The sequence below is a fragment of the Cygnus olor genome, chromosome 29 (assembly GCF_009769625.2).
Source record: "Cygnus olor isolate bCygOlo1 chromosome 29, bCygOlo1.pri.v2, whole genome shotgun sequence".
Taxonomy (NCBI): domain Eukaryota; kingdom Metazoa; phylum Chordata; class Aves; order Anseriformes; family Anatidae; genus Cygnus; species Cygnus olor.
Window position 1 is genome coordinate 2080505 of NC_049197.1, and position 24524 is coordinate 2105028.

Sequence of the window (24524 nt, forward strand, 5' to 3'; positions counted from 1 at the left end):
GCAGGGAGGAAATTCCCCTGCTTGGCAATAACCTCGGAAGCCCCGGTGCCCTGCTCTGGGGCAAAGGCCGGAGCTGGCCCCAAGGACGGACAGACAGACACAGCTCGGACCCCCCGCTGCTGCCCTGGGAAGCCATGGATGGCGCCTGCACTCCCCTGCCAAGGCAGGAAGGTGTCTGAGCCCCTACGCCCCGCAGCTTCCGTGCAGGCCTTTGGAAGTGCTGTCGCTGTAGGAAGTATTAAAGCCAACTGCTTCCTTTTCCAAACAATAAAAAAGCACTACAACAGAAGGCAGCGGGCCGGGGGAGGAAGCCATTCACAGCCCGGCTCCTTCCCCAGCATGCTGCTGGGACTGGAGCTGCTCGACTGCTGTGCACGAGGGCTCCAGCTCCCTCCTGGCTGCACACCCAGGAACCAGGACCCGTGCTCGGCCCCAGGTGAGGCTGCTGTGAGCAGCCGCACGTGCTGGGTGCCCAGAGGCAACCCCACAACAAGTAGACCAGGCTCTGCAGAGCAGTGTTGCTGCAGGACAGGAGCAAGGTGCGGGGTCACTATTCCTCCCCAGCGTCACAGCTTCACCCACACAGCAAAAGCTGTTTTTTTTTTTTTTTGTTTTGTTTTGTTTTTTAAGGTCAAGATACTCAAAGCCTTCAGCAAATTCTGAGCACAGCACAAAAAGAAACTTGCAGAACCCCGTGGGCTGGAGCGTGCAACCAAGATGCCAGGAGGCTCCCGACCTGGGTGCAGGAAAGCAGAGACAAGGGAAACCAAGTCGCAATTAGCCCCAAGGAGACTGATTAACTGCTATAGTGCCATGGCTACTCCAGCGTGGCCTGTCGTGCCAGCAAACTGAGAGAGGCAGAGGTACACTTGACTGTTCATCAGATACAATGAGCTGCTGTGCAGACCCGTGATCCAATGAGCGCCGGGTCCCTGCGCTCAGACGTCTGTAGCGGCGCCTGCAAACAAAGAGCTGCACCATATTAAGTAAATGGACTAGATTGATGCGTTTCAAAGCTCTAGGCGGATTAAAATAACAATTTGCCTGGCAGCCCACAGAAAACAAAACCTAGCCACATCTCAGCAAGGCTGAGGCAGAGGAGCAGCAATACGAGGGCTTGGAAGGCACTCGTTTCACCCCCGGCAGGAAACCTCCTCAGTTCATTCACTAAGGGATGGAAATCACAGCCCTGAATCCAGCAGCAACTCCAAAAGGAAAGCAGTCAGTCCGTCTCCTTCCCCAGCCCAAGTTACTGAAGCTAATCGCCTGCCGCAGGTTTCTTTGCCCTTCACCTGCCAGTCACGGCCCCACGTGCCCGGCCACGACCCAGAAACACGTGCTCACCCTCACTACTTGCAGTGCTGCCTTTTCATTTGGAGAAACGGCATCTTGCAGGAGGCTAATTAGTCCAGACAATTAAAGATGAAACTTCCAACTCAATTAGACGCTTTCCCAGTCACCTGCAACTCACATTCAGATGCCTCAGTCCACATTTTGGAAGAAATCACAGACCTGCTCTCCCCCTCCCACAGCAGACGAGGCCACCCACTGCCCCCACAGCAAGGTTCCCCCGGGATCCCCCAGGACCTACGGGCCACCAGCAGGGTCCTGCCCAGCCCCACACTGCCCACCCCGTGAGCCTGAGCTTCAGGCGCGCTGGGACTGTCTCTAACCCTGCAAAGCATCCGCGTGATTGTAGCTTTCGTCTGCTCGGCTTCCTTGGCTAAGAAAGGACACAGTAAGCCTATATTTAGCACCAGAGATGGATGGACTGCACTGGGGAAAGCAACCTCACACAACGGAATAAGATCCAGCAAAACAGTCCTCGCAACCCACCCAGCATTTTTCCTTCTTAAAATAAGAGGCGCAGAGCGAAGAAAACAAGAAGTTTGAGCTGAATTAGAAAAGGCTGAAAATATTTGCTGCTGCTGCTTGCCGCTGGCAGGACGGGCTGCCAAGGTACATTAAATGTAAGTGACTGAAAAGTTAAGTCAACAGCAAAAACTGGTCTGTAAATAACTGCAAGCTGGTCTCGCACTGGCTTGCGAAATACGAAGGAGAGGAAAGCGCATCTCTGTGCAGACGGCGTTGACGCTCGCTTGGGAACGCCACCAAAGATGGCGCAGACACGAGACCTCCACAAGTGTCGGGCACGGTACCGGCCCCCAGCCCAGCATCACCTGCAGCCCTGGGGCCCCCACCAAGGAGAGGAGCAGGCAGGGGCCGCACGCGCAGCACCGCCAGTGAGCGTCCGGCACGGCACCGCCAGGCCGGCACTGGACGTGCCCCCAGCGCACAATGCCGCTCGCTGACCTTCACCGGCGTCGGTCACGTGGCTGTGATACCGATGGAGTTCAGAAACACACACCTCCTCCCCCTCGGGGATAGCAGCTTCTTAATTTACAGCGCCCAGCAGGACTCCGGTCACACAGCGTGCGCAGCAGCAGCAGAGGGGAACAGGCCACGAACCGGGGACCTACGCCCCATCTCCTGGCGGCCACGCGCGGAGAGGACACCGACAGGGATGGAGCCAGAATGCCCAATCCAGAAGGCGGCGGAGATAAAAATTCAATCCCAGCACAACGAGAGCCTTGTCTGCTTGGCAGAGCATAGAGCCCACAGGAAGGAAACGGGTTAGATGCGTTCACCGCTCGCAGGCTGAGTCAGCCGTGCACCGCCGCGACGAGGAGCAGGCGCAATCTCCGAGGAGCCCATTTCCCAATCCTGGGATTGCTGGATTCTTCCCGACTTATCCGTGGGGTTTCAGACAGCTCTCCTACACACCCAGGCATTTCAGCCAAGCTCTGCGACTTGCCGGGGAAAACCGGGAGCACGATGACTTTGCACTGTGCCGAGGCGCACGGCACAGACAGAGCAGTGGGCTCTGGGAGCGCAGCCAGGACTCGCCTGTGGGTTAGCGGTTGAACAAGGTGCTCGACACGCATCGGGGAACCGAAATCTTTTCGGCACATGGAAGAGGAACCTCCTGCCCCATGACAAGGCCACGGTCTTGCCCGCTGGTTGCTGTCACATCAATAGGGCCAACTCAGCCAGGCTCACAAGCACCCAGCCCTGACCGCAGTGCTCTGGGCTGCGCCGCCCCCCCAGAGCTGCCGTTTCGGGAAGCATCCCCTTGCACCCTCTTCCCAAGGCCAAGGGGACGTGTGGAGGCGCATGTGCCCTGCACAGGACGGCAGCGGGCAGCCCAAGCTGACCAAAGCCCCACTGAACGATCACCCGCAGCAGGCTCAGGAACTTATCCCAAAGGTGCAACCAAAATCCCCGCGAGCCGGTTGCAGACCGGGTTCAGCACCTGCACAAGGGGCCACAGCATTGTGCACGCCGGCGTTCATCTCCTAGAGGAAGGCGCCGGGCAGGGGCTTCCCCACGCGGGGCACAGCAGGGCCCTCGCTGAGGATCCCCCCGGCAGCGCCACACGAGGAAGCCAACATAAAAGGTTGCTTTGCAGATGTCCCGCGTGCCCAGTATCCCTCCGAGGCTGGCGCATTCACCTCTAAAACCCACAGGGATGTTCCCTCTTTCTCCAAGAGCCAGGATCCCTTCTGCCCAAGGACTCTGCCCCTCGTTCCCTCCCAGCCCCGTCTCTCCCTGCTCAGCTCAGCCACAGGAAACACCAGGAGCTAACTGGGATGTTACTGCAGCCCTCCGGTGGCCAGGGTCCCCTCCGCCCTCCCCAGTGAGGAGGCGGCCGAGCACAGCCCCTCACGGTGCCTTGCCAAACCACCCCGCGGGGAAGCAAGCAGCCTCGCTCGGACCACACCACCACCAGCACTGCATCCCGGCATCTTCCTGCCCTCCAAGGACCCCGCGGTGGAACGGCTCCGTCCGCGGGCACCTCCTGACCCCTGGGCAAGCCGCCAGCTCCCGCCTCCACCCTGTCCCCCAGCGCTGAGCTCCAGAGAAGGACCGTGGTTCTGGGGACACCGCGGAGCAGCTGCTTTGCACTATTTTTTTCCCCCCCTTAGCTTGCCCCTGCTTATCAGCCGTTGTTTCTGCGAGGGGAAGTCTCCCCATCCCAGGACGGGTGCAGCGCTGCTGCCACTGCTTGCCAGCTCCGCCGAGGAGCACGGTGCCCACAGCTGGCCAGTGACAGACCCATGCCAGACCCTGGCACCCTCTGGGCACATCAAGGAGCACGGTGCCCACAGCTGGCCAGTGACAGACCCATGCCAGACCCTGGCACCCTCTGGGCACATCAAGGAGCACGGTGCCCACAGCTGGCCGGTGACAGACCCGTGCCGGACCCCAGCACCCTCCAGGCACATCATGGCCTCAGGCACGGGCGGCTCCACGCTCGTAAGGAGCCTGCTCCTACCAGGGCGGTGCCAGGCAGGCAGGACGAGGGCAGTGCCAGGGCGGAGGCATCGCCCCACCCTGCCTTGCAGCCAGCCCCAAAACCAGCTCTGGGTCGCTAAGACCCCCCCCAGACGAGCCTCCCTCGCTAAGTGAGAAAGCATCTGTGCTTCTCTCCCCAACCCTTCTCTCTGCCAGGTTCCTGGGGAGTGAGTCACTCCTGCAAAGCTATATCGAGACAGTTTGGCTTCTCCCCACATCCACACCTTGCCAATCACACAGGACTGCAAGGCTCATCCTACTCCGGCTGCAAGAGCCAGAGACACAAAAGCTGTCCCGGCTCGAAGCCGTCCCTTCACCAGCGGTCCCGTGCCCCCGCCACCAACAGCCATGCCACCCGCACCTCCCTCCTGGCCCAGGGATGCCGAAAAGCCAAGGCTGCGCCCGTCCTGTGCCAGGCAGGAGGCAGCCAGCAGCTGCGGATCAAGTACGGGCTGGTGGCAAAGAGGAACCAATTAACTCGAAAGCCTCGCCAGCTCTCCTCCAGGAAGAGGCGGCTCTGGGTGCCAAGGCCTTTGAGGAACGGGGAAGACTTGGGTGGTTTGCCCTCCATTGGCCCAACTAGTTCTGACACAGGAGGAAGTGCACGAACAGCCGACAGGGCAGGAGCAGCCCCGGCACCTTCCCGCACCGCGCTCAGAAGCGGAGCACAAACAGGGGCCGGGATGCCGAGGATGAGGTAGGAAGCAATGAGGAGGCAGCGCCTTGGTTTTACCCCAGAAACGGCCAGCGCTGCTGAGGATGCTCTGCGCCCCCTCAGCACCAGCACACGTCACCGGAGAAGGAGCAGGCGGGACAGGAGCCGCGGCCGTGCTGCTCCCACAGGGATCGCAGCGGTACGTGGGCACACGGCTCGCAGGAACGCAGAGATGCGATGAGAGCGGAGCGTCTGGCCACATTACGGGCCAGCACCCTGCCCTCAGCACCCCACAGACACCCCCTGCCCACATCTGCGTGGAGCTGGGCAGGCTCCCCCCAGTTAGCCCCGTTCCCTTGCGTGGCAAAGGCAGCGCCAGCCCCCCCGGCCACCCCCAACAGTCCCCTGGACCCAGCCTGGCTCCTGGAAAACCCGTCCCTGCCCAGGGAGATGGCACCTGCGTGCACAAGACCCAGACAACGGAGGGGAAAGGGCTGCACCAAAACACCTCGGCCGCCCTTAACCACAGGTATTCCCAAAGCAGCATTGGGACCCGGGGAGTGTGCCACCGCCCCGGCAGATGGGAAGAGCGCTCCGGCAGATCAGAGCCGCGCGCCGCTGCCCTTTGTCCCGCTGGAAGAGCTCCTCCACCATCCCCGCCGGCTGGACTTTGTCTCCCCTCTCTTCTGCAGCCAAAGACAGGAACAAATTAACATTTTCAGCGTCCCAACCCGGGGCAGTGGCTTTGGGGGTCGCAAACCAAGGCAGCCCCGCCGCCGCACTGCTGGGGGGGAGGAGGGCTGGGGTTTTGAAACCTCCTCCCCAAGCCTCATCCCCAGACTGGGGGAGCTCTTGCCCACGGAGCTCCAAAGGACACCGTGCCAGCTGCACGTGGCTTTGTGGGGTCGGCAAGGCACAGCACCCCGCAGCAGGAGCCCACCGCCAGCCACCCGGTGAGGGGGCGTTCCCATGCTGGCTTTCGCCCCGTTCCAAGTCATCGGGGTGGAGGAGAGGATGGAGGAACTTCCCTCGAGCTCATCATCGCTGCTGCAGCCTTGTTTCCAAAGGCAACGCAGCTTATGCAATGACTGATGCCTGTCCCTCCCGCCCCCACCAACTTCGGGATCCGCCGGCTGCTTCGAACCCTGACCGAGGGGGGGGACGACGCCTCCGAGGTGCCCCCGAAAAGGGGAGAGGCCGAGCAGCAAACCCCGGTGCGCTCTCTGCCTACGGGGAGAGGGCAGCTCGGTGCCAGTGGCTCCAGCAACCCCGCACGGGTGTCAGCGGAGCGGGGGACACAAGCGGCATCGCCGCCACCTCCCTCTGAGGGACGCGATTTGGGTGCCTGAAGCTCCCCCGGGGGTGGGGGGGGAGGCCAGGGCCTCCCGCCCCCCCCCCCCAGCACTGGCCATGGGTTGGACGCTGCTGTCTCCGCCACGGCACCGAGCGCCAGCGGCTTCGTGCCGAGGTGGGTGCTAAAAGGGGACAGCGAAACCTTACCCCAAATCCCCCCATCGATAAATTGCTCCAGGCTGCCGCCTTCGCCAGGCCCTTCCCATCTGGGCTAGAGGGAACCCGTAAGCGGAAAGCTGCGCGAGCCAACTCAAAACCCCAAATCTCTGGGCTTTTAAGGGGGGGAAAAAAAAAAATCAGGCTCCTGCCCCATGCATTAAAACATCTCCAGGAACTTCTCCGCCAGCGGCTCCCCGCTGGCCGGGGCTGCCGGCTCCGAGCCCCCGGTACGGCGCGGCGAGGCTGCAGAAGAACGGGGCGAGCAGATCAATTCCGGCAGGGGCGAGACGTGCGCAGCTTGAAAAGGAGCCGCTCGGTGCGGGGCTGGACGGCCCCGGGGCCACCGGCCGGCCCCGTTACTGGCCCCATTACCGGCCCCGTTACGCAAGGGCCGGGGGGGCCGCGCTGTCACCGCAGGGTAGCTGCTGCTGCTCGCAGAGGGAAAATGGGGGGGGTGGGGGGGGTGTCAGGGGAATAAAAGCGGGGGGAGCTGAGGAAAGTTACCGGGGGGGGTCGGGAAGGAGAGGAGGACGCCTGCTGTAGGAATTGGGGGGTCCCTTTATTTTCTCCGCAGAAGCGGGGACCCGCGGGGCCACTCTGCTTTGTCGCAGCGGGGCCGCCGGGGGAAGCGCCGCGGCTGCAGCGGCCGGGACCGGGACCAGCCCCAGCCCCGCTTCGACCCCGGTCCCGGTCCCGGTCCCGGTCCCGGTCCCGGTCCCGACCCCAGCCCCGGTCTCGGTCCCGACCCCAGCCCCGGTCTCGACCCCAGCCCCGGCCCCGCTCCGGTCCCGGCCCCCCGGCCCCAGCCCCGCGACCCCCCGGGTCCTGAGGGCGCCGCCAGCGGCCCGGGCCCGAGCGCAGCCCCCGCGGCAGAGCCCCCCCGGCCCCGGCCCCAGCCCCGGCCCCGGCCCCGGCCCCGCGCCCCCGGTCCCGGCGGGCGGCTCCGCTCCGCAGCGAGGCGGCGGCGAGGGCCGGGGCCCCCGCGGCGGGAGCGCCCCGCAGCCCCCGGGGGAGCCGTGGCGGGGCCGAACCGGGCCACAGCGGGCCGAACCGGGCCGACCCGAGCCACACCGGGCCGCCCCGGGCCGTGCCGCCCCCCGCGGCCCCGCACTCACCTTCGAGGGCGCGGGCGGCAGGGGCGGCCAGCAGGGCCAGCAGGCACCCAGCGAGGGGCAGCAGCAGCGGCCCCATGCCGGCGGCTCCCGGCGGCTCCCGGTTCCTCACGCCGTGCTGCCCGCGGGGCGGCGCGTCCCGGGCCCGCGCACCGACATCCGCGGAGGGAGGGGGCGCGGGAGGGCGGGGGCGGGCAGGGGAGGGCCGGGCCGGGCCGGGCCGGGCCGGGCCGGGCGGAGCGGGGGGGCCGGGCCGGGACTGGGGTGGTTGGGGGGGGGGGGAGAACCGAGACCCTCCGGCCCTGGGCGGCGGCGGCGCCGGGGGCTGCGGGGCGCGGGCGGGGGGGCTGCGCGCGCCGCCGCCGCCGCCGCCGGGGGATGGAGCGCGCGCCGCCGCCCGCCTGACGTCACCGGGCTCGAGCCGCCGCGCGGGGGGGGGGGGGAGTTGGGGGGAGGGGGGGGGGGGTCCTACGCGGCGGGCACGCATGCGCGGGAGGTGCCGGGGCTGCGCCCCCCCGGCGGGGCGGGGATGGAGGGGGGCAGGTGCCGGGATGGGGATTGGGGAGGGGGGTGGATGGGGGGGAGTATGGGATGGGGATGGGGTGGGGATGGTATGGGAATAGGTATGGGCATGATACGGGTATGGTATGGTATGGTATGGTATGGGAATAGGTATGGGCTTAGGTATAGGTATGGTATCAGTATAGGTATGGGTATGGTGTAGGTATGGGAATGGGAATGGGTATGGGTATGGTATGGTATGGGAACAGGTATGGGTATAGTATGGGAATAGGTATGGGCATGATACGGGTATGGGTATGGGTATAGTATGGTATGGTGTGGGAATAGGTATGGGCTTAGGTATGGTATCAGTATAGGTAGGGGCTTGTTGTAGGTATGGGAATGGGTATGGGCATGGTATGGTATGGGAATAGGTGTGGGCAGAGGTGTGGGCATGGTATAGAATGGGAATGGGTATGGATAGAGGTATGGTCATGGTGAGGGGATGGGTATGGACATGGTGTAGGTGGGGTATAGGTATGGTATGGGCGTGGTGTAGGTATGGACATGGGTATGGTATCAGCAGGGGCATGGGTATGGGGGACAGGGACGTGGCGTAGGGACGGACATGGTATGGATACGGTACAAGTGCTGCCCGCCGCCCCCACCCCGCAGCATGAGGCCGTGGCCCCAGGCTGTGACCCCCAGCCCAGGGTCCTGGCAGCGGGGTCCCAGCAGCAGGGTCCCGCGGGGGCCAGGCCATATTTTGCTCATCCATTGTTGGGTCCTGAGCGCGTGGCTCACGGTCGGAGCCGTGCTCAGGCTCAGCGCCAGCTCCTGGCAGGGGGATGCTCCGTGAGCCCACCTGGGGGGGCCACGGGCAGTGGCTCCGGCCCCAAACAGCCATGGCATTCCTCTCACCTTACCCAAACATCCTTTTCTCCACAGGGAACGTCTCATCCCTGCCTCGGATGTTTGTTAGCAAGTGTCTCCGTCACCGTGATCTGCGTTTTGGGCCGGTTGGGGCAGCAGCCACGCTGCCAATATTTGCAATGCTGCTGAGGAGCCGGGGACCCACCCAGGCTGTGGGGCTGGGGGTAGCGCGGACTCCCCAGCCCCAGTGACAGTGGGGGTGCCCCAACCCTGTCCCTCCTTCATCGGCTGCAGGTGCGTTCCTTCAGCACCCCCTGGGCAGTGCCCCATCCCTCCCTGACCACCATGGCTGTGGCTCTGATGTCAGAGCCAGAGCCGTGACCATCATTCTCCTCGCCATACCGCTGCCTCACGGTGCTGAGTCTGGGTGCCACAGGGTCCAGGGCAGCACCGGCACCCACCCTGCAGCCTCTCTGTGGCAGGAGCCGCCTGCGCCCCCCCAGATGACGTCAGCAGTTACAACGATGATGTCATACACCTGCCCCTGCCCCAGTGAGGCAATGCTGGCAGAGGTCTTGGGGGGAAGGCGGACAGGAGCCAGCCGGGAGGGGCCCATCCGAGGCAGTGCCGTGCCAGATGTTTGGGATGAAGGTCCAGATGTTCCTGGGATGCCGTCCCCGCAGAGGGGCCAGGGGTGCCTGGGGGGGGGGGGCACAGCACAAAGCGCTACTCTGCGCCACGTAGCCAAGGCCCTGCGGGTTGTGCAAACCCCTGCGAGCGGAGGTGGCCGGGACAGCAGGGCCATGGCCACGCTCTTGCCAGGATTCCTCCCACGTGCCCAGCCCTGGTTCCCATGCGCTCGGCACCGGTGGGTTCGTTCAGGGCCCCCCGCGGCTCCCAAGCCAGGCGGGGGAAGCCCGGTGCCCCCCTACACCCCCAGAGCGGGCAGCCCGGGGGGGGTCCTGCTGCTGGAGGGAGGCGGAGGAGGGGGATGCCACAGCAGGGCCCCCCGGTCGCTGATGGTCCCAATGCCCCGGTGAAACGCGGGCTCCGTCCCGCCGCAGCCACGTCTGGCCGTGTTCCTCCGAGGGGTGCTGTCTGCCCCCCAGCCCCACAGGGACGCGACTCTGCCCCACACCGTCCCGGCCCCACGCACGCCGCGGGAGGCCTGCAGGAGGGCATCGGGGGGGGCGAGGAGCGGTGGGGACGAACGCGGGGCCCTGGCCCCCGAGGGCGCTGCCACCGGTGCCCGGGGCAGGGGGCACGGCCGGGCCTTGCGCTCGGTTCCCCGGGGGACCGAGGAGCCGTTTGCCCGAAGCACGGCGTGTCCCGGGGGGGGTCCCGTCCCAGCAGTTGGGGGGCAGCCCCCCAGGTCCGTCCCCGTCAGCAGCCCCACCCGGGGCCTCGGGCACCCCGGGGCCGGTAACGGGGCCCTGCGGCGGGACCCCGGTGCGGCAGCGCCCCCTGGCGGCCCCGGGGCGGCTCCGCACCGAGCGGGGGGGTGGAACCGAGCGGCCCACGGGGCACAAACGGCCCCCGGCGCACCGGGACCCCCCCGGACCTCGCTCACGTCTCCGGGCAGCTCCCGGGCCCGGCTGTGGGCCTCGAGCCCCGGGACGCGGCTGCAAACCGGGGCCAGGCCCCGGGCCCGTTGAGCAGCAAAGCGCCGCCGAACGGGTGCGCGGCTCGGGGGAGGCCCGGTTCCCGGTTCGGGGAGGGGGGGGGCGGTGGGCTGCACGGTGGCGGAGCCCCGGTATGGAGCAGGCTGGGGGGGCAGCGCGATGTGGGGCAGGTGCGGGGCGGCCCTTCGGGGGGGGGTGTGTGGGGGGGGGGGGGTACAGAAACGGCTCCGCAGCGGGACCGGAGGTGGGGGGGGGGGAACTGCGCGGACCGGGGGGGAACGTGGGGACCCGCGAGGGAGAACGGCGGGGACCCGGGGGGGGAGAGGGGCCGGGGCCGTCGGGGCCCCCCCGCGCACCCCCGCGCGTCTCCTCCCTCTTCCTGGCGCTCGGCGCTTTCCGCCGGAGCGGGGCCAGCCCCGGGAGCCCGGCCCGGCCGCGCCCGCAGCCGCAGCCCGCGCCGCCATGGAGTGAGGGGCCCCGCGGCCCGGCCCGGAGCGGCGGCTCCGCGAGGTAACGGCACCCAGCACGGGACGGGGGAACCGGGGGGGGGGGGGCGCGGGGGCCGCCGGCTCCGCGGGCCCGGGGGCACCGGGAGGGGCCGGGCCCGAACGGGAAGGGGCGAGCGCGGCTCGGGACCCCCCGGGATGGCGGCGGGACCGGGGCCGTGGAAGCCCCGGGCCGGAAGGAGGCGGCGGGGGCCGGGCCCGGTGAAGGGGGAAGTCGGCGGCTGGCTGCGGGGCCTGTGCCCGGCGGGACGCGGCCCGGTAACGGGGCCTTCCCCGGGCCGATAACGGGGGCAGGGAGGGAGCGGGGCCGGGCGGCAGCGCCCTCCGGTAAGTCCCCGCTTCCCGGGGGGGGGGGGGGGGGGCTGCGGGGACGGGGGGGCCCAGGCTGTGGCCCGGGGGGGATAACGGGGACTGGGGGGGGGTTGCCCGGGCCCCCACCGCCCCAGCTCGGTGCCCGCGCGCCGTGCAGCTCCGCGGCCTCCGGTTGCCCGCCGCAGGCAGCGGGGCTGGCAGCAGGCCCCGGGGTGCGGGTCAGCGCCTGCGGGACGTATCCTGCGGCTGCTGGGCCCCCGGCACCGTCCGGAGCGGGGCCTGGCGCACAAAGCGGGGCTCCCCGCAGGAAAACCCAGCGGCTTTTCAGCTCCCGGCGTCAGGAGAGGCGGCCGCGGCTGCTGCTGGGCTCTGCAGGTGCCTGCCCGTGTCAGGGGGCAGGATGGCGAAGCGGGGGCCTGCAGAGCCCCCCGGGGTGAGCCCACCGGAGCTCAGCCTGCTGCTTGTGCAGGCGTGGACGGACAGCAGTGCCGGGGTCCCTGCGGGCTCTTGGCAGCCCCAACGCAGCTGGAAGCCCGGCCCGTGCTTGGCGGGGCTGCCAGGCCCAAAGTCCAATGCGGGCGGCTACCAACAGCGCGTATGGACCGGGCCGCTGGCACCCCGTCTCGGGGCGAAGGGTGCGTGAGGCAAAGCGAAAGCGCATGAGCGCAGCCCGGGGCACCTGGCAGGCGCCTCTGGGGGCAAGGGCTGCGGCAGGTCCCCAGGGGTGGGAGCTGAGGGCCTGATCCTGCCTGGATTCCCCGCGCTGTGAGTCACACCAGGGCTGGGTCAGCTGGGGAAAGCCGTGCTCTTCTCCGTCTGAACCAGGAGGGCTTTCGCTGCGGGAGGGCAGAGGGCTCCGGCCAGTCCGTGCCACCGCACGGCCTCCGCAGCATCCTCTGCGCTGTGTCCCATCGGTGCCGGGACCGAGGTCCCGCATCCTCACCTTGGACAGCGAACACTGGCAGCGTTTGCCTCCCCGGCAGCACGGGGAAACTGAGGCGTGTCAAAGGCGGTGACAGCAGCAGGCTGCGTCCCCATGGGGACGTGGGAGGGAGGCTGGTGGCAGAGCCAGGTGTCCCGAACTTCAAGCACTGGAAAATCTGAGCGTCTGTCCCTGAGGAAGTCCCAGGGAAATCTCTGCTGCACCTTGCGGAGGGCAGCGGGCTGCGTGTGTCTGCTAGCCACCGGCTCTGTCCCCAGCCGGCCCTTGGCAGGGCCTGACCCCAGGGGGGGCGTGTGCTGGGGGATTGGGGGGTGGAGGGGAGCCGGATCCCTCGGGGGCTCCCTCACAGCCCCGTTTCCCCTCACACAACAAAGAAGTGGCACCAAGAGGTGGGTGCTGCTCTCATGAGGTGCCGGTGGTGGGTGGGTGACAGCGGCGAGACGCTTGTCAGCTCTCACTTCTGGGACGTGGACTCAGCTTCCCACTGCCCGCAGAGCGAGCAGAAAGCCCATGCTGGGGAGCGGGGAGGTCAGCGATCCCCCTTCGGTGCCAGGGCCCGTCCTGCCTGACCTCCTGGCACCGCGTCCCTACTGCCACCAAGGACGAAGCCAGGCGGGGTGGGGAGGTAGGAAGAGGGGGCTCGGGGCGGAGCTGCCCCCCTGCGCCATATCCTGCCCCGCCATTGAGCCGGAGGCGCCTCGAGGCCGCGGGGTTTTCCCAGGCAGCAGCTCCCAGCCCCGCACGCAAACGGCCTAGCCCCATGGGAGGGGGCCCTGTCCGGGGCTGCCTCCACCCGGTTCCTTTTTGGGGGCACAGAGCCCCGCTCGCGGGGGATTTGTGCATCTGCGGCGGCGTGGGCACGTTGCCCACGGAGCTGGGAGCTGCGCATGTCGGCACGAGCGAGCTGCAGGGCTGGCGGCCCAGGGCTGGAAGCTGTGGCGCTGGCTGCTTCGCCCAGGGGACGAGGCAGCGTCCCCGACCCGCAGGAGGGGTGGCCTCGTCCTGAGGCTTGGGTCTGCGTCCTGGGGCCTGCCGCAGTGCTTCCTCTTCTCGGCGCTGCAGATATGTTGATAGGGCAAACACCACGTGGCCCACCAAGCGCCAGCTGGTACTGCAAAGTGCAGGAAACCGGGGCGCCGGGCACGCCGGCCCTTCTCAAGGAAACCTCAGCCCCGGCCAGGGTACTGTTACAGGAGCACGGGCTTGGCAGGGAGAGGCTGTTGTGCAGAAGGAGCAGAGGAGGAAAACACAGAGTTATGGAAACTGCAGCGAGGACGGGAAGGAAGCGTGGCACGGCTGGGCTCGAGGAGCTGCAGCGATTGACGCCAGGAGGGGATGGGGCCGTCCCCTGCCGCGAGCTCCTCCAAGCCGGCCCTGGGCTGGTGGGGACGAGGAGGAGCGCGGCGTCTCCTGCAGCCTCGCAGCAAATTCAGGCATGCCCAGCTCACGCTCCAGGTTGTTGCGTACAAGCCAGCAGCTGCCTCCCCGCGCTAAGCAGAAATACAGGTTTTAACGAGGAAGGGGGACGGGGATTGGGCCTCTGAGGATCGCAGGATGAGGGACTGCTCTTTTCTCCTGTCTCCGATCCCTGCGTACCAGCAGCTCTGACCTCTCCTGGTCCCTGCCTTGCAGGGTCCCTGGGGGGTGGCGAGGGGAAGCAGCAGCCGCCGCCGGTGGGTTTCCCCGGCCGAGCGAGCTGTGGAAAGGCCCCGGCCCCAGCTGCAGCAGGTGCCCTGAGCGGGGCTGAGCTGCCTGGTGAGCGCTGGGTAGGTTTCCCCAGCCGTTGATCCCTGCAGGGTCCGTCGATCCCCGCAGTAAATCATCGGGGTGGGTTTGTGCCAGCGGAGTCGGGAGCAAATTCGCTGCTGGGAGACCCAGGCACGGCACGCAACGGGGTTGCTCCTCCGATCGGTGTGGGATCCCGGGGGCTCGAGCACCTCGGGGGCTCCCTTTGCCCGGCCCCAGTGCGTCCCGGCCCCCGGAGCGAAGGCGGGGGCGAGCGGCCTCGCTTGGCGGCCGGCAGCGGGCCACGGTTGTTTTGCACTCTCTGCAATGTTGCCCTAGTGACGTTGGCTCCCTTCCCTCCGCATGGTTTCTCAGAGTCTCCGGCGGCTCCACCTCCTCCCTGCGCCTTGGCTCTTGCCGCGCGGCGAGGACCCGCTGGGGAGAGCAGCCGGCCGCAGGCGCACGTGACGCCTCCCCCTCGCTCGGCTGTTTGCTCTCAGCCCCGGCAAGACGCGCTGGCCCGCGTCCCGCAGGCCTCCCGGTCCTCCGAAGGCCGGAGCCTCGCGTCCTGCTGCAGGATCCGGCCTCCACCCCGGCCGGGCGAGGGGCAGCCAGGAGCGAGGTGCGTCTGGGCCGGGCGGCGCAGCGGCTCCTCGCCCCGGCGAGGGGTGGCGCGAGGGGAGCTGGCTCTGCAGTGGGGCCGTGGGATGGAGGACGCGAGGGTGGCGGCGAGGAAGGGAGCAGGATCTTGGGAAGCAGCCCGGGAGGCTGGGCTGCGGAGGCGGGGTGAAGTCCGCAGGCTTTAGGCGCTGCTGGAGGGCGTAGGGTGCGTCTGTGCCAGGGAGGCACCGCTGGGGTTGCGAAGCCCAGCTTGGGGGTGGTGGGAGCCCCCGGGTCTTCCCCGTGGTGTTTCCTGTCTCTAGTCATCGAGCCCTCTCCTTGCTTTCCATGGAATCTGGAGACCGGTTTGTGGGGTGGCTGAGGCGTGCCCTGGGAAGGTGTTTTCCTTGGGGGGGGGGGGGGCTGGGGAGGTTTTGGGGAGCAGCTTGGCCACCTCACCTCTGCAGGGCTGGGGGTCAGGGCTGTGTCTCGTTCCTGAAAGCACCGCAGCAGGGCCGTTTCAGCAGGCGCTGGGGCTTCGCACTCTTCTTGCTCCTGGCAGCTTTGCCATCTCTCCTGCGCCGAGCTCAGTAGCGCTGCCTGCCACCCCGTGTGTTCCTGTGCCCGTGGAGCAGGCCCAGGGATTCCCCAGAATTGCAGGAAACCGAGGCACGAGTGGGCTGCCGGCCTGCCAGGATTGCCCAAGAGGAATGATCAGGGATGGGTGCTTCCTGCTCCTCCTCTCCGCGCAGCCCCGGCCGTGCCAAGCAGCAGGTTCAGACGGCAGAGGGACGGGGCAGCAGTGCTCGAAGGAACCTTCAGGACCGGGGGACAGACCCGTTCGCACGTGGCCCCAGCCCAGCCGTGCGGAGGACAGGGTTGTGGGGTGCCCGCAGTGCCCCCCTTCTCCCCATTCACCCCCCGTTTCCCTGCAGGTAACGGTTCCCAAGATGTCCCTCTGGAACATCGTCTCCCACATGCCGCCGGAGGAGTTCAGCAGCCTCTTCGCAGAGTTTCCCCGCAGCCTGCGCTGCCTCCTGGCCGACTGGCTGGAGAACCAGCCCTGGTGAGTCCCCGGCTGCCCCGCGGGGCTCTGCCCTGCCCCTCACCGCTCCCGCGCGCCCGGGATGGGGCTGGGGAGCATCCAGCTGCCCGCAGAGAGGGCTGAGCCCCCAGCCAAGGGGGCCCCAGCCTGGCCAGTGCCTGAACGTGTGGGTGCTGGTACCGGGCTCCGTCCACGGCCCCAGGTGAGGTAAGTGAGGGCGCCCCGTGCATCCGTGCGGGAGCAAGAGGAGATGGGGCCGGAGATGGATGCACTGACGGTGCAGCTCGTGGTGGGTCTGAGCGCCCCGATCTGGATGGGAAGGGAGCTGGGCAGAGGGTGCAATGTCAGGTGAGGCTGGTCGGGGTCAGTCGGTGCCCTCAGCACCCTAGCAGGGTCTGGACTGACTCAGTGCTGCATTCGCAGTGGCAATAACCATGGGCGCAGCCTGGCCAGCACCCCTGGTTTGTGCCTAGAACATAGAAATAGCAGCGGGTTAATTAGCAGCGTCACGGTCTCGCCCAGGCGTCCACAGGAGTGGCCTCAGGAGCTGCTTCTCCTCCGCACAGCGTGATGACCAGGTTGCAAACGGGCAGGAAATTCGACACGAAGGGGCTTGGCCACGTGTAGCCCCTGGGGCTGCGCCGCAGCAGCGGGCGAGGGGCTGCTCCAGGCCCCGTGGGGGGGGAGCGCAGCGGAGGGTGGGTGGCAGCTGGGTGTGTGTGTGGGAGAGGTTTCAGGAGGTGACGTCCTCTGCGATGAACCTCGTGATCTCGCTCAGAGTGCCGTTCACCCTCGCTCACAGCTGTAAGGTAGCAAATTTCCCCCAGAAGTCCAGCCGGCGCTGGGTGATGTGCCAGGGCAGCGGAAGCACCGGTGTCCCCTTCCTCCCCGGTGCGTGCTCACGGGGAGGGCGGAGGCTTCGTGCCCACCCGGCCTTCTCCCCTTCTCCCCAGGGAGTTCATCAATGGCTCCGACGCCTTCTGCACCAGCATGGCCAGCGGGATGCTCTCAGCCATGCTGGAGAAGCTCCGCAGTGCCGCCGGCAGCGATGGGCAGCAGTGTCAGATCCTCCAGCAAGTCAGCAACATTGAGGTGCGTGGGGGTCCGGGCGCGGGGCCCCGAGGGCCGTGTCCCACCGGGACGGCAGCTAGCAGCCACGGGAGGCAGGATTGTTGTCATGCCTTGGGTTTGCTGCATCAAACACCATCAAAGGGGCTGATGCTCTGAGCCGGTCCCCTCTCGAGGCCAGAGCCGTCCGTGACTCGTGCGGACTCAGTGCCGGCGGTGGGGTTTTGTGGGTGCTTCGGCAGGACGGGGGAGCTCATCCGTGTCCCGGGGCCAGCCCCCAGCTCGTCACAGCACTCAGGCCCTTCGTGGCCACGATTCCCCCCTGCACGCCGGATGCCGCAGCTTCCCCTCGTGGGCCGCGTCCCTGCAGCCCCTTGGTGCCCAGGAGCTGCCCCCGCGGGGACCCCCTGAGCACGTTGGCACTCGTGCAGCCTCCTCGCCACATGTTCCCCATTTTCTGCTTGAGCGTTCGATTTCTCCTTCCTCCATGCGGTGTTTTGTGCCGTGTTTCCTCCTGCTGCGTGTGCATGTGTACACTGGGTTTCTTTTTCTGGGCTCTTTCTCTGTTTACTGAGACCTCTGTGAATTGCTCTCTGTCTCTCTTCCTCCCTCTGTGATTGCAGATTAACCCCTCTACTCTCTCTCCTGCCAGTGGAGCTCTTAGAGTAAGGGCTGAACGGTGCTCGCGCCCAGAGCCCGGTTCTGGTTGAAAACCCCGCTTTTTTGGTAATATACAACATTTGGGAAGGGGTCAGTTTTAGTCATAACTTCTGGGGAACTGGGTGACTTTCATGAACAACGTTGCTGCTGGCTTTTGAAAATATGCAGATGTTTCAGCTTTTTTTTTTTTTTTTTTTCCAATTTAAGTTACTCAAGAAGAGCCTCCCTCCTCCCATTGTTCCTCATCCCGTAACAGCAAACCCTTTTCCCTTCCAAGCCCTTTGTTGTGGGAGTGCGCTGGGTGGGAGCATGGGCTGCGGGCGGCGGGAGCTGGGTGCTCTTGCTCAAGACAAACGTGGCCAAGGAAGCAGCCGGGGCAGGCACGGCCTCTCTCCGGGGGGTGTGGGTGCTTCGGGATGGGGCTGTGACACAGCGAGGGTGCAGCTCTGGGCTGCCACAGCGTCTCGGGAGACCAAACCCAGGGCTTTGGTCCCCTAAACCCCGGTGCTGGCAGGGCTGGCGCTGGTGCGGGGCCGCCGGCACCGCGTCGGACGCGGGGTGGGCGCAGGGGGCCAGGGGCGTGTCGCAGAGCTGCCGCCCGGCCCGCAGGGGAAGCCGCCCAGCGTGCCGTCCAGCGGTTCGCCGTTGCTGTTTAGGGAAGTAGCTAATTTGGGAAATGTGCGAAGGCCGGAGGAGCTGGCGCAGGGTGCGGGGAGCTGGAGCCAGACGGGAAATTCCTCTCCCTGGGCTTGGTGGAAAGCGCTGATTCACTCGGGCCAGGGGTGGCCGGGAACATCTTCGCCAGGTGTAGGGCTGGTGCCTCTTGAGGGGATGCTTACAGAAATACGGAATTGGGGTTTGGGTTTGGGTTTAATTTAAAGTTGCTTCGTATTTTTCATGCACGGTTGAAAACTGGAAAAGTTTGAAAACTGGAAAAGTTTTAAAGGTTTTTAAAATTTTTTTAAGTTTTCAAAGTTTTAAACTGGTTGTAAAGCTGGAAATTGGTTATGTCACAACAGCGTGTCAGCCGCGGTCTCTTCCGCGTGTCTGGCCGTGAAACTGCAGAGATTGGCTCAGCGCCCTTTGTGTTGGGCTGGGGGCCCGAAACATGTGAACGGGATGGGCTGGGGGCAGCGGGGCACGTGTCCTGCCCTAACACCCAGGGCCTTGCTCTCCCCAGAGCGCGTACCGGCGGGACCCGCTGCGGCTGGTGGCCGTCCTGAAGGCGATCCTGGAGGGCGAGAAGGCTGCCGTGCTCAAGAGGGTGCGTGGCTCCTGTCCCCCCGCCGGGGCAACCCATGGCCGGGCCGTCCCCGGACCCCGCTCACCCCACTCTCCTCACCCCAGGACCGCCACCTGCCCCTCAGCTTCCACCGGCGGCAGGAGGAGCTCAAGTTCAGCCTGGGCCTGCAGCGGCTGCAGCACCGCGTCCGCGAGGTCCAGGCGCTGCGGGAGCGCAGCTCGCAGCTGCGGGACGGCTCCGCAGGTGAGGGCTCGGGGCGGGATGGATCCGGCCCTGGGGCGTGGCGTGGGTCTGCCGTGGGGCGCAGCGGAGAACGGCGTGCCCCAGGGCGCCAGCAGCGCCATGCGGGTGCAGTCCGGCGCTAACGGGGCCGCTCCGCTCCGTCCTCCCCAGCCTCTCTGCCACTGAACCCACAGCTGAAGACAGAACCGAAAGCCCCGGAGAGCGTGAGTGGGGCTGGGGCAGCGGGGCAAGGCGGCAATCCTGCGGGGGGGGGACAGGGCTGAGGAGCACGAAGCAGCTCAGGGGGCACGGGGCCAGTGCGGGGCTGCGGGCTCTGCCGGGGACACGGTGCCATGCAGAGCCCCGTGGCTCGTGCTGCCCCCCAGGAGCTGCCCACCCTGATCCTGGAGGCCACGAAAGAGCTGGAGGTGGCCAAGCAGCAGGTCCTGAAGAGGATCCAGATTTGGAAGAGGCAGCAGCAGCTGGCGGGGAACGGAGCGCTCTTCGAGGAGAACCTAGCACCGCTGCAGAAGAGGTGGGGTGGCGATAGGGGACTCGCAGCAACCCTCACCCTGTCTTCTCCCCTGGGAACAGGGACCCTGCTGGCCTGAGGGGCTCTGGGACTGCTGTGGCCCTGTTTCAGCTCAGGGCGCCCTTTCCCCGCGGTTTCCTCACAGGTGTGAGAGCCTGGTCGAGGTTTATTTCCAGCTGCACCAGCAGGTGATGGCAGCGAGCGCAGATCTGGGGCCCGAGCTGCTGCCCCGGCTCCTGGAGCGCTTCAACGAGGTTTTATCCAGCCTGGTCAAGAGGTAATGGACAGGGAGGGCGCTGCGGGGGCAGAAGGTGGATCTGCAGAGGCTGGTGGCAGAGCTGGCTGCCCTCATCACCGTTGTCACCCCTTGTTCCCCCAGCTCCTTCCTGGTGGAGAAACAGCCCCCGCAGGTGCTGAAGACCCAGACCAAGTTCCAGGCGAGCGTCCGGTTCCTGCTCGGCCCCCAGCTGCTGAAGGCGTCCACCAAGCCCTACATGGTGCGGGCTGACATGGTGACGGAGAAGCAGGCGCGGGAGCTGGCGCTCAGCGCCTATGGCAACACCCTGAGGTGAGCGGCCGGCCAGCGCGAGGGTGGGGGGCTGCGCCCCCGCTGCGCTGCCCTGACCCCCGCTCTGCCCAGCGAGAGCACGGGGGAGATCATGCACAACGTGGTGGCCCTGGAGACCAACCCCACCAGCGGGACCTGCTGCGCCAACTTCAAGAACGTGGTGAGTGCTGCTGGCCAGGGGCTGTGCAGCGGCCCCGGGACAGGCTCGGGGCTGCGCTGGGATGTTGGGAGGACCCCGGGAGGGCTCTGTGGGGGTCTCGGGGCTGTTGGTTGCCTGGGGGTGACGCTTGGCTCTCCCCTCCCTAGCTGCTGAAGAAGATAAAGCGCTGCGAGCGGAAGGGGTCCGAGTCGGTGACCGAGGAGAAATGCGCCGTCCTGTTCAGCACCACCGTGGCCCTGAGCCCCAGCAACCTCACTGTGCACCTCCAGGTACCGGCCCCTCTCCTTGGCAGCACCGAGCCTCCCTCAGGCACCCAGGTCCTGCCACCCCTCGCAGCCCTGGTCTGGGCTGGGATGGCCCTGGGGTGGCCTCAGGGCTGTGGGACGCTGAGCCCGGGCTGAGGGGACGGCGCTCCGTGCCCAGGTCCTGTCTCTGCCCATCGTGGTCATCGTCCACGGGAACCAGGACAACAATGCCAAAGCCACCGTGCTGTGGGACAACGCCTTCTCGGAGATCGTGAGTGCCGCGAGCGAGGGCTGTGGGGAGGGGCTGGGGCAAGGGAGGACCTGCCGGGGTGCCAGGGCTGGATCCAGCTCCAGGACGAGGAGATTCCAGGGCTGGGCCAGGGCAGTGGGCGATGTCCCAATGCTGTCTCGATGCTGTCCTGATGCTGTCTGGCCCCGCCGCAGGACCGCGTGCCCTTTGTGGTGGCCGAGCGGGTGCCGTGGGAGAAGATGTGCGATACTCTGAACCTGAAGTTCATGGCAGAGGTGCAGACCACCAAGGGGCTTCTCAAGGAGCACTACTTCTTCCTGGCCCAGAAGATCTTCAATGACCACAGTGCCAGCCTGGAGGACTTCCAGAGCCGCAGTGTCTCCTGGGCCCAGTTCAACAAGGTTACTGGGAGGGCTGGCCAGGGTGGGCAGGGGCCAGCATGGCCCTGGGGAGCCTCACAGCCCTCTCGTTCCCCAGGAGATCCTGCCCGGCCGGGGATTCACCTTCTGGCAGTGGTTTGACGGAGTCCTCGACCTCACCAAGAGATGCCTCAAAAGTTACTGGTCAGACAGGTGGGTGCCGGGGAGGCTGAGTGGGGTGTTCACGGACCAGACGCAGGGAGTACTGGGTACCATCCTGGCACTGGCACGCTGTCCATCTGTCCTTTCCTCCAGGCTCATCATCGGCTTCATCAGCAAGCAGTACGTCTGCAAGCTCCTGAGCACAGAGCCTGACGGGACCTTCCTGCTCCGCTTCAGTGACTCGGAGATCGGGGGCGTCACCATTGCTCACGTCATCCGGGGCAAGGACGGTGAGACGGGGGCTGCTGCCAGCACCGCGAAGGGGAGAGCGAGGTCACCGTGGCGCGGGGACGCTGGGCGTTACGGGGGGCAGGCAGTGGAGCCCCGTGCCATGTCACCCGCAGGCTCCAGCCAGGTGGAGAACATCCAGCCCTTCTCTGCCAAGGACCTGTCCATCCGATCCCTTGGCGACCGCATCCGGGACCTGGGGCAGCTCCGCAACCTCTACCCCAACACCCCCAAGGACCAGGCGTTCGGCAGCCACTACAACAGTGAGTGGTGGGAGCAGAGGGGCCCTGGCCTTGGGGCTGCCCCGGCTGCAAGGCTGTGGGGTGAAGCAAGGGGGGCTGCGAGGGGGGCAGAGGGATTTGGGTCCTAGGTTCTGCTGGCCCCAGGGGCTGCCAAGGCTGGCACTGCATCATCCCATGCGGGGCAGTGGCTCACAGCTGCTTCTCCCTTCCCTGCAGAAGAGCAGACGGGCAAGGATGGCCGCGGCTACGTCTCCACTGCCATCAAGATGACGGTGGAAAGCGAGAGGTGGGTGGGTGCAGGAGGCTGTCGGTGAGCCCCGGTGGAGGTGTGTGCATGGGCAGATGATAGCGGCCAGCCTGAGCATCACTGCTGGGCAGGGGGATTTCTGTCTGGGGGAAATGGGGAAATGGGGAGGTATTCGTGAGCGAGGAATCCCCCCCGGGGAGCCCGAGCCGCAGCGGAGCCCAGCTCCTCGCAAATCCCACCCTGATGTCAGCGCCCCCAGCAAGTGCTGGCTTGCACACACGCCTCTTTGTAGACTGGACCTTGCGGTGCAGGAGTCCTGCCTGTGCTGAGGGGGTCGGTGCACTTCTGCAGGGACCAGCAGCCCCAGAGCACTGCAGGGGGAGGCCCCGAGCCCCCCCAGGCTCAGATGTTCAGCCTGCCCGTGCTGCAGCCCGAGCTGCGCCCCGAGAACCTGCAGTCGGTGCTCAGCCCCATCTGGTGAGTGCCTGCCCAGGGGCAGGGGCAGCTCTCCGGGCACATGCTGGGAGGGGAGGGGGCTGCCCTGGAGAACGCCCTCACCTGCTGACAACCCCCCTCCGTCTGCACTCGCAGCCCCCCTGCTCCCTTCTGCTCCCAGTCCATGTCCAGCTACCCCGCGGGTGAGAGCAACGTGAACATGATGGTCCCCGAGGCCATCGGGTCCTCCTTCCCCAGGTAGGAGCAGTGCCACGATTGGGGTGGGGACAGGTTGGACCCCCCACCTCCCCCCGGCATGGCTGGGCCGTGTTTCCCCCACACACACACCTAAAACGCTCCTGCTCCTCCCCACAGCACCTCACCGATGCTCTCATCGTCCCTGGTCATGGACCCTGCGCTGCCCCGCTGCCAAGACCTTGCCTTCAGGAACCCTATGTAAGAGCTGGCGCGTGGCTGGAGGGGGGCACCCTGCCCTGCCCCCCCTTCTCCTGGTCCCAGGGCATGCACAAATGGGGGAGCGGGGACCGTCCCCAGCTGACCAGTGCTCCCAGTGCTCTGCCCAACTGGTGCTGCCCATGAGGAGATGCGCTCCAGCCCCTAAACCAAGCACTTCTCCCCTGCGTCCTGGGGCTGCCAAGCGCCCTGGGGGCAGGGAGGTGCCCCCTCCATCGGCCCCCTCTCCCCCCTTTGCCCCCCAGGAGCTTTATGACCAACCAGTACATGCCCGGGGAGGCCTCCCAGCTGCTGCCCGGAGGCCCCTCGCCGGAGCCGCGGGATGAGGAGATGCCCGAGCTGGCCCCGTTCACGCCGATGGACGCGCCGCTGCAGAGCTCCCCAAGGTGGTAAGCACGGGGGGGCCGTGGGGTGCCTGGGGGGGCTGCCCTGGGTCACGCTGCTCCCGCTCTCCCCCAGGATGGCACCCAGCATGGACCTGCCGCCCGGCTCGGAGTTCGACCAGTTCCTACAGGAGATGTCCCTGGAGAGCCCCGCGCTGTGCCCCCCCTTCACGCCCCCCCCTGCAGCGCAGCGGATACCCCAGCCCCAACGCTTCGTGCTGGGGGCTGGGGGAGTCCCGGTGGGACGACAGCGTCCGGCCAGGGCACGCGTGAGGGGGCTGCGGGGGCCGTGGGACTGTGAGCCCCGACACAGCCTCGTCTGGGCTCCTGGACTTGACACCATTTGCGCTGGGGTGGAAACTCTGGCAGGGGAGGGGAGGGAATTTTGCGGGGGGGGGCAGCACTTTGGGTGACACCCTGCCCCCCCCCCCAACCTGTGTATACGCTGCACTTTGGAGCACGGAGCCGCTGCCTGCCCTTGCCGCTGCCAGCGGGGGCCCCGACCCCCGTGGGGGTGCCCCCAGCCTCGCCGCCAGGCTCGGTGCCCCCAGCCCACGCTGCCGGGCTCAGCCCCCCGCAGAGGCCGGGATGAGTCAGCTGCAGGGGCGAGAGAGGCGGCAGCGGGAACCGGGGGACTGAACGCGCCAGCCCGGCGCTCGGCAGGGCCTCCAGCATCCCGAGGGATGGGGGGGGACAGAGGGACCCCCCCCCCCCCGCACCAGCCCAGCTGGGGCCGCAAGCCCCTCGTCCACCCGGGACTGGCACCTGCTGTGGGGTTTGTGAGCTGCCCTGCGGCCCCCCCAGCCTGGAGGAGGGTCAAGGCAGGGAGAGGGGAGCCTGGGGGCGTGGGGGGCAGGAAGATAAGCCATAAAATAAAGTTTTATTCCAAAATAACAAAATAAATAATCTACTGTACACGTTACAAAGGAAGAGTCGCTAATGCTCTAAAAAGACACCACACAGTCTTAACGGGGGGGGGGGGGGACCCGGGGGCTGGGCATGGCTTGCAGAAAAGGGGGGGGGGGCAGCAAGGCCCCAGCGCCCATCAAACACCTTCTGCTTTGTGCTGGGGGGGTTTGGGGGGGGGCTCCTGTGTGACCCCCCCGGCACTCAGACCACACGCAGACAAATGTTGGGGGGGGGGCATATGGGGGGCGGGTGCGCGTGTGCTCAGGCATGTGCAGGAGGGGGGGGCACTGTCGTGGGGCTGGGGGAGGTGTATTT

General features: G+C 66.8%; 2 protein-coding genes across 9 annotated transcripts in view; one reads left to right on the top strand and one right to left on the bottom strand.

Moving 5' to 3' along the window:
* Nucleotides 1-7836, bottom strand: part of LRP1 (LDL receptor related protein 1) — an 89817-nt gene extending 81981 nt beyond the window's left edge. For all 3 annotated transcript variants that reach the window (XM_040539427.1, XM_040539426.1, XM_040539425.1), the window contains exon 1: nucleotides 7639-7836. In XM_040539427.1, the coding sequence (XP_040395361.1) occupies nucleotides 7639-7714 (76 nt within the window). In that variant the 5' untranslated portion in view covers nucleotides 7715-7836. The remainder of the gene's footprint in view (nucleotides 1-7638) is intronic.
* Nucleotides 7837-10502: 2666 nt separating this feature from the next.
* On the top strand, nucleotides 10503-24219 carry STAT6 (signal transducer and activator of transcription 6). 6 transcript variants are annotated; one of them, XM_040539486.1, is made up of 22 exons: nucleotides 10503-10686; nucleotides 15653-15783; nucleotides 16716-16854; nucleotides 18671-18754; nucleotides 18838-18976; nucleotides 19127-19179; nucleotides 19342-19490; nucleotides 19633-19764; nucleotides 19867-20055; nucleotides 20128-20215; nucleotides 20362-20484; nucleotides 20639-20731; nucleotides 20905-21111; nucleotides 21188-21282; nucleotides 21385-21521; nucleotides 21636-21782; nucleotides 21978-22047; nucleotides 22360-22485; nucleotides 22600-22701; nucleotides 22819-22899; nucleotides 23163-23306; nucleotides 23377-24219. In XM_040539486.1, exons 2-22 carry the CDS (start codon nucleotides 15668-15670, stop codon nucleotides 23711-23713), a joined length of 2751 nt encoding a protein of 916 aa, XP_040395420.1. In that variant the 5' UTR covers nucleotides 10503-10686; nucleotides 15653-15667; the 3' UTR covers nucleotides 23714-24219. The 6 variants fall into 6 exon arrangements, with proteins under 6 accessions (XP_040395420.1, XP_040395424.1, XP_040395419.1 ...); XM_040539490.1 differs by having other exon boundaries at nucleotides 23163-23303; XM_040539485.1 differs by lacking the exon at nucleotides 10503-10686 and adding an exon at nucleotides 10997-11141.
* The last annotated feature ends 305 nt before the right edge of the window (nucleotides 24220-24524 follow it).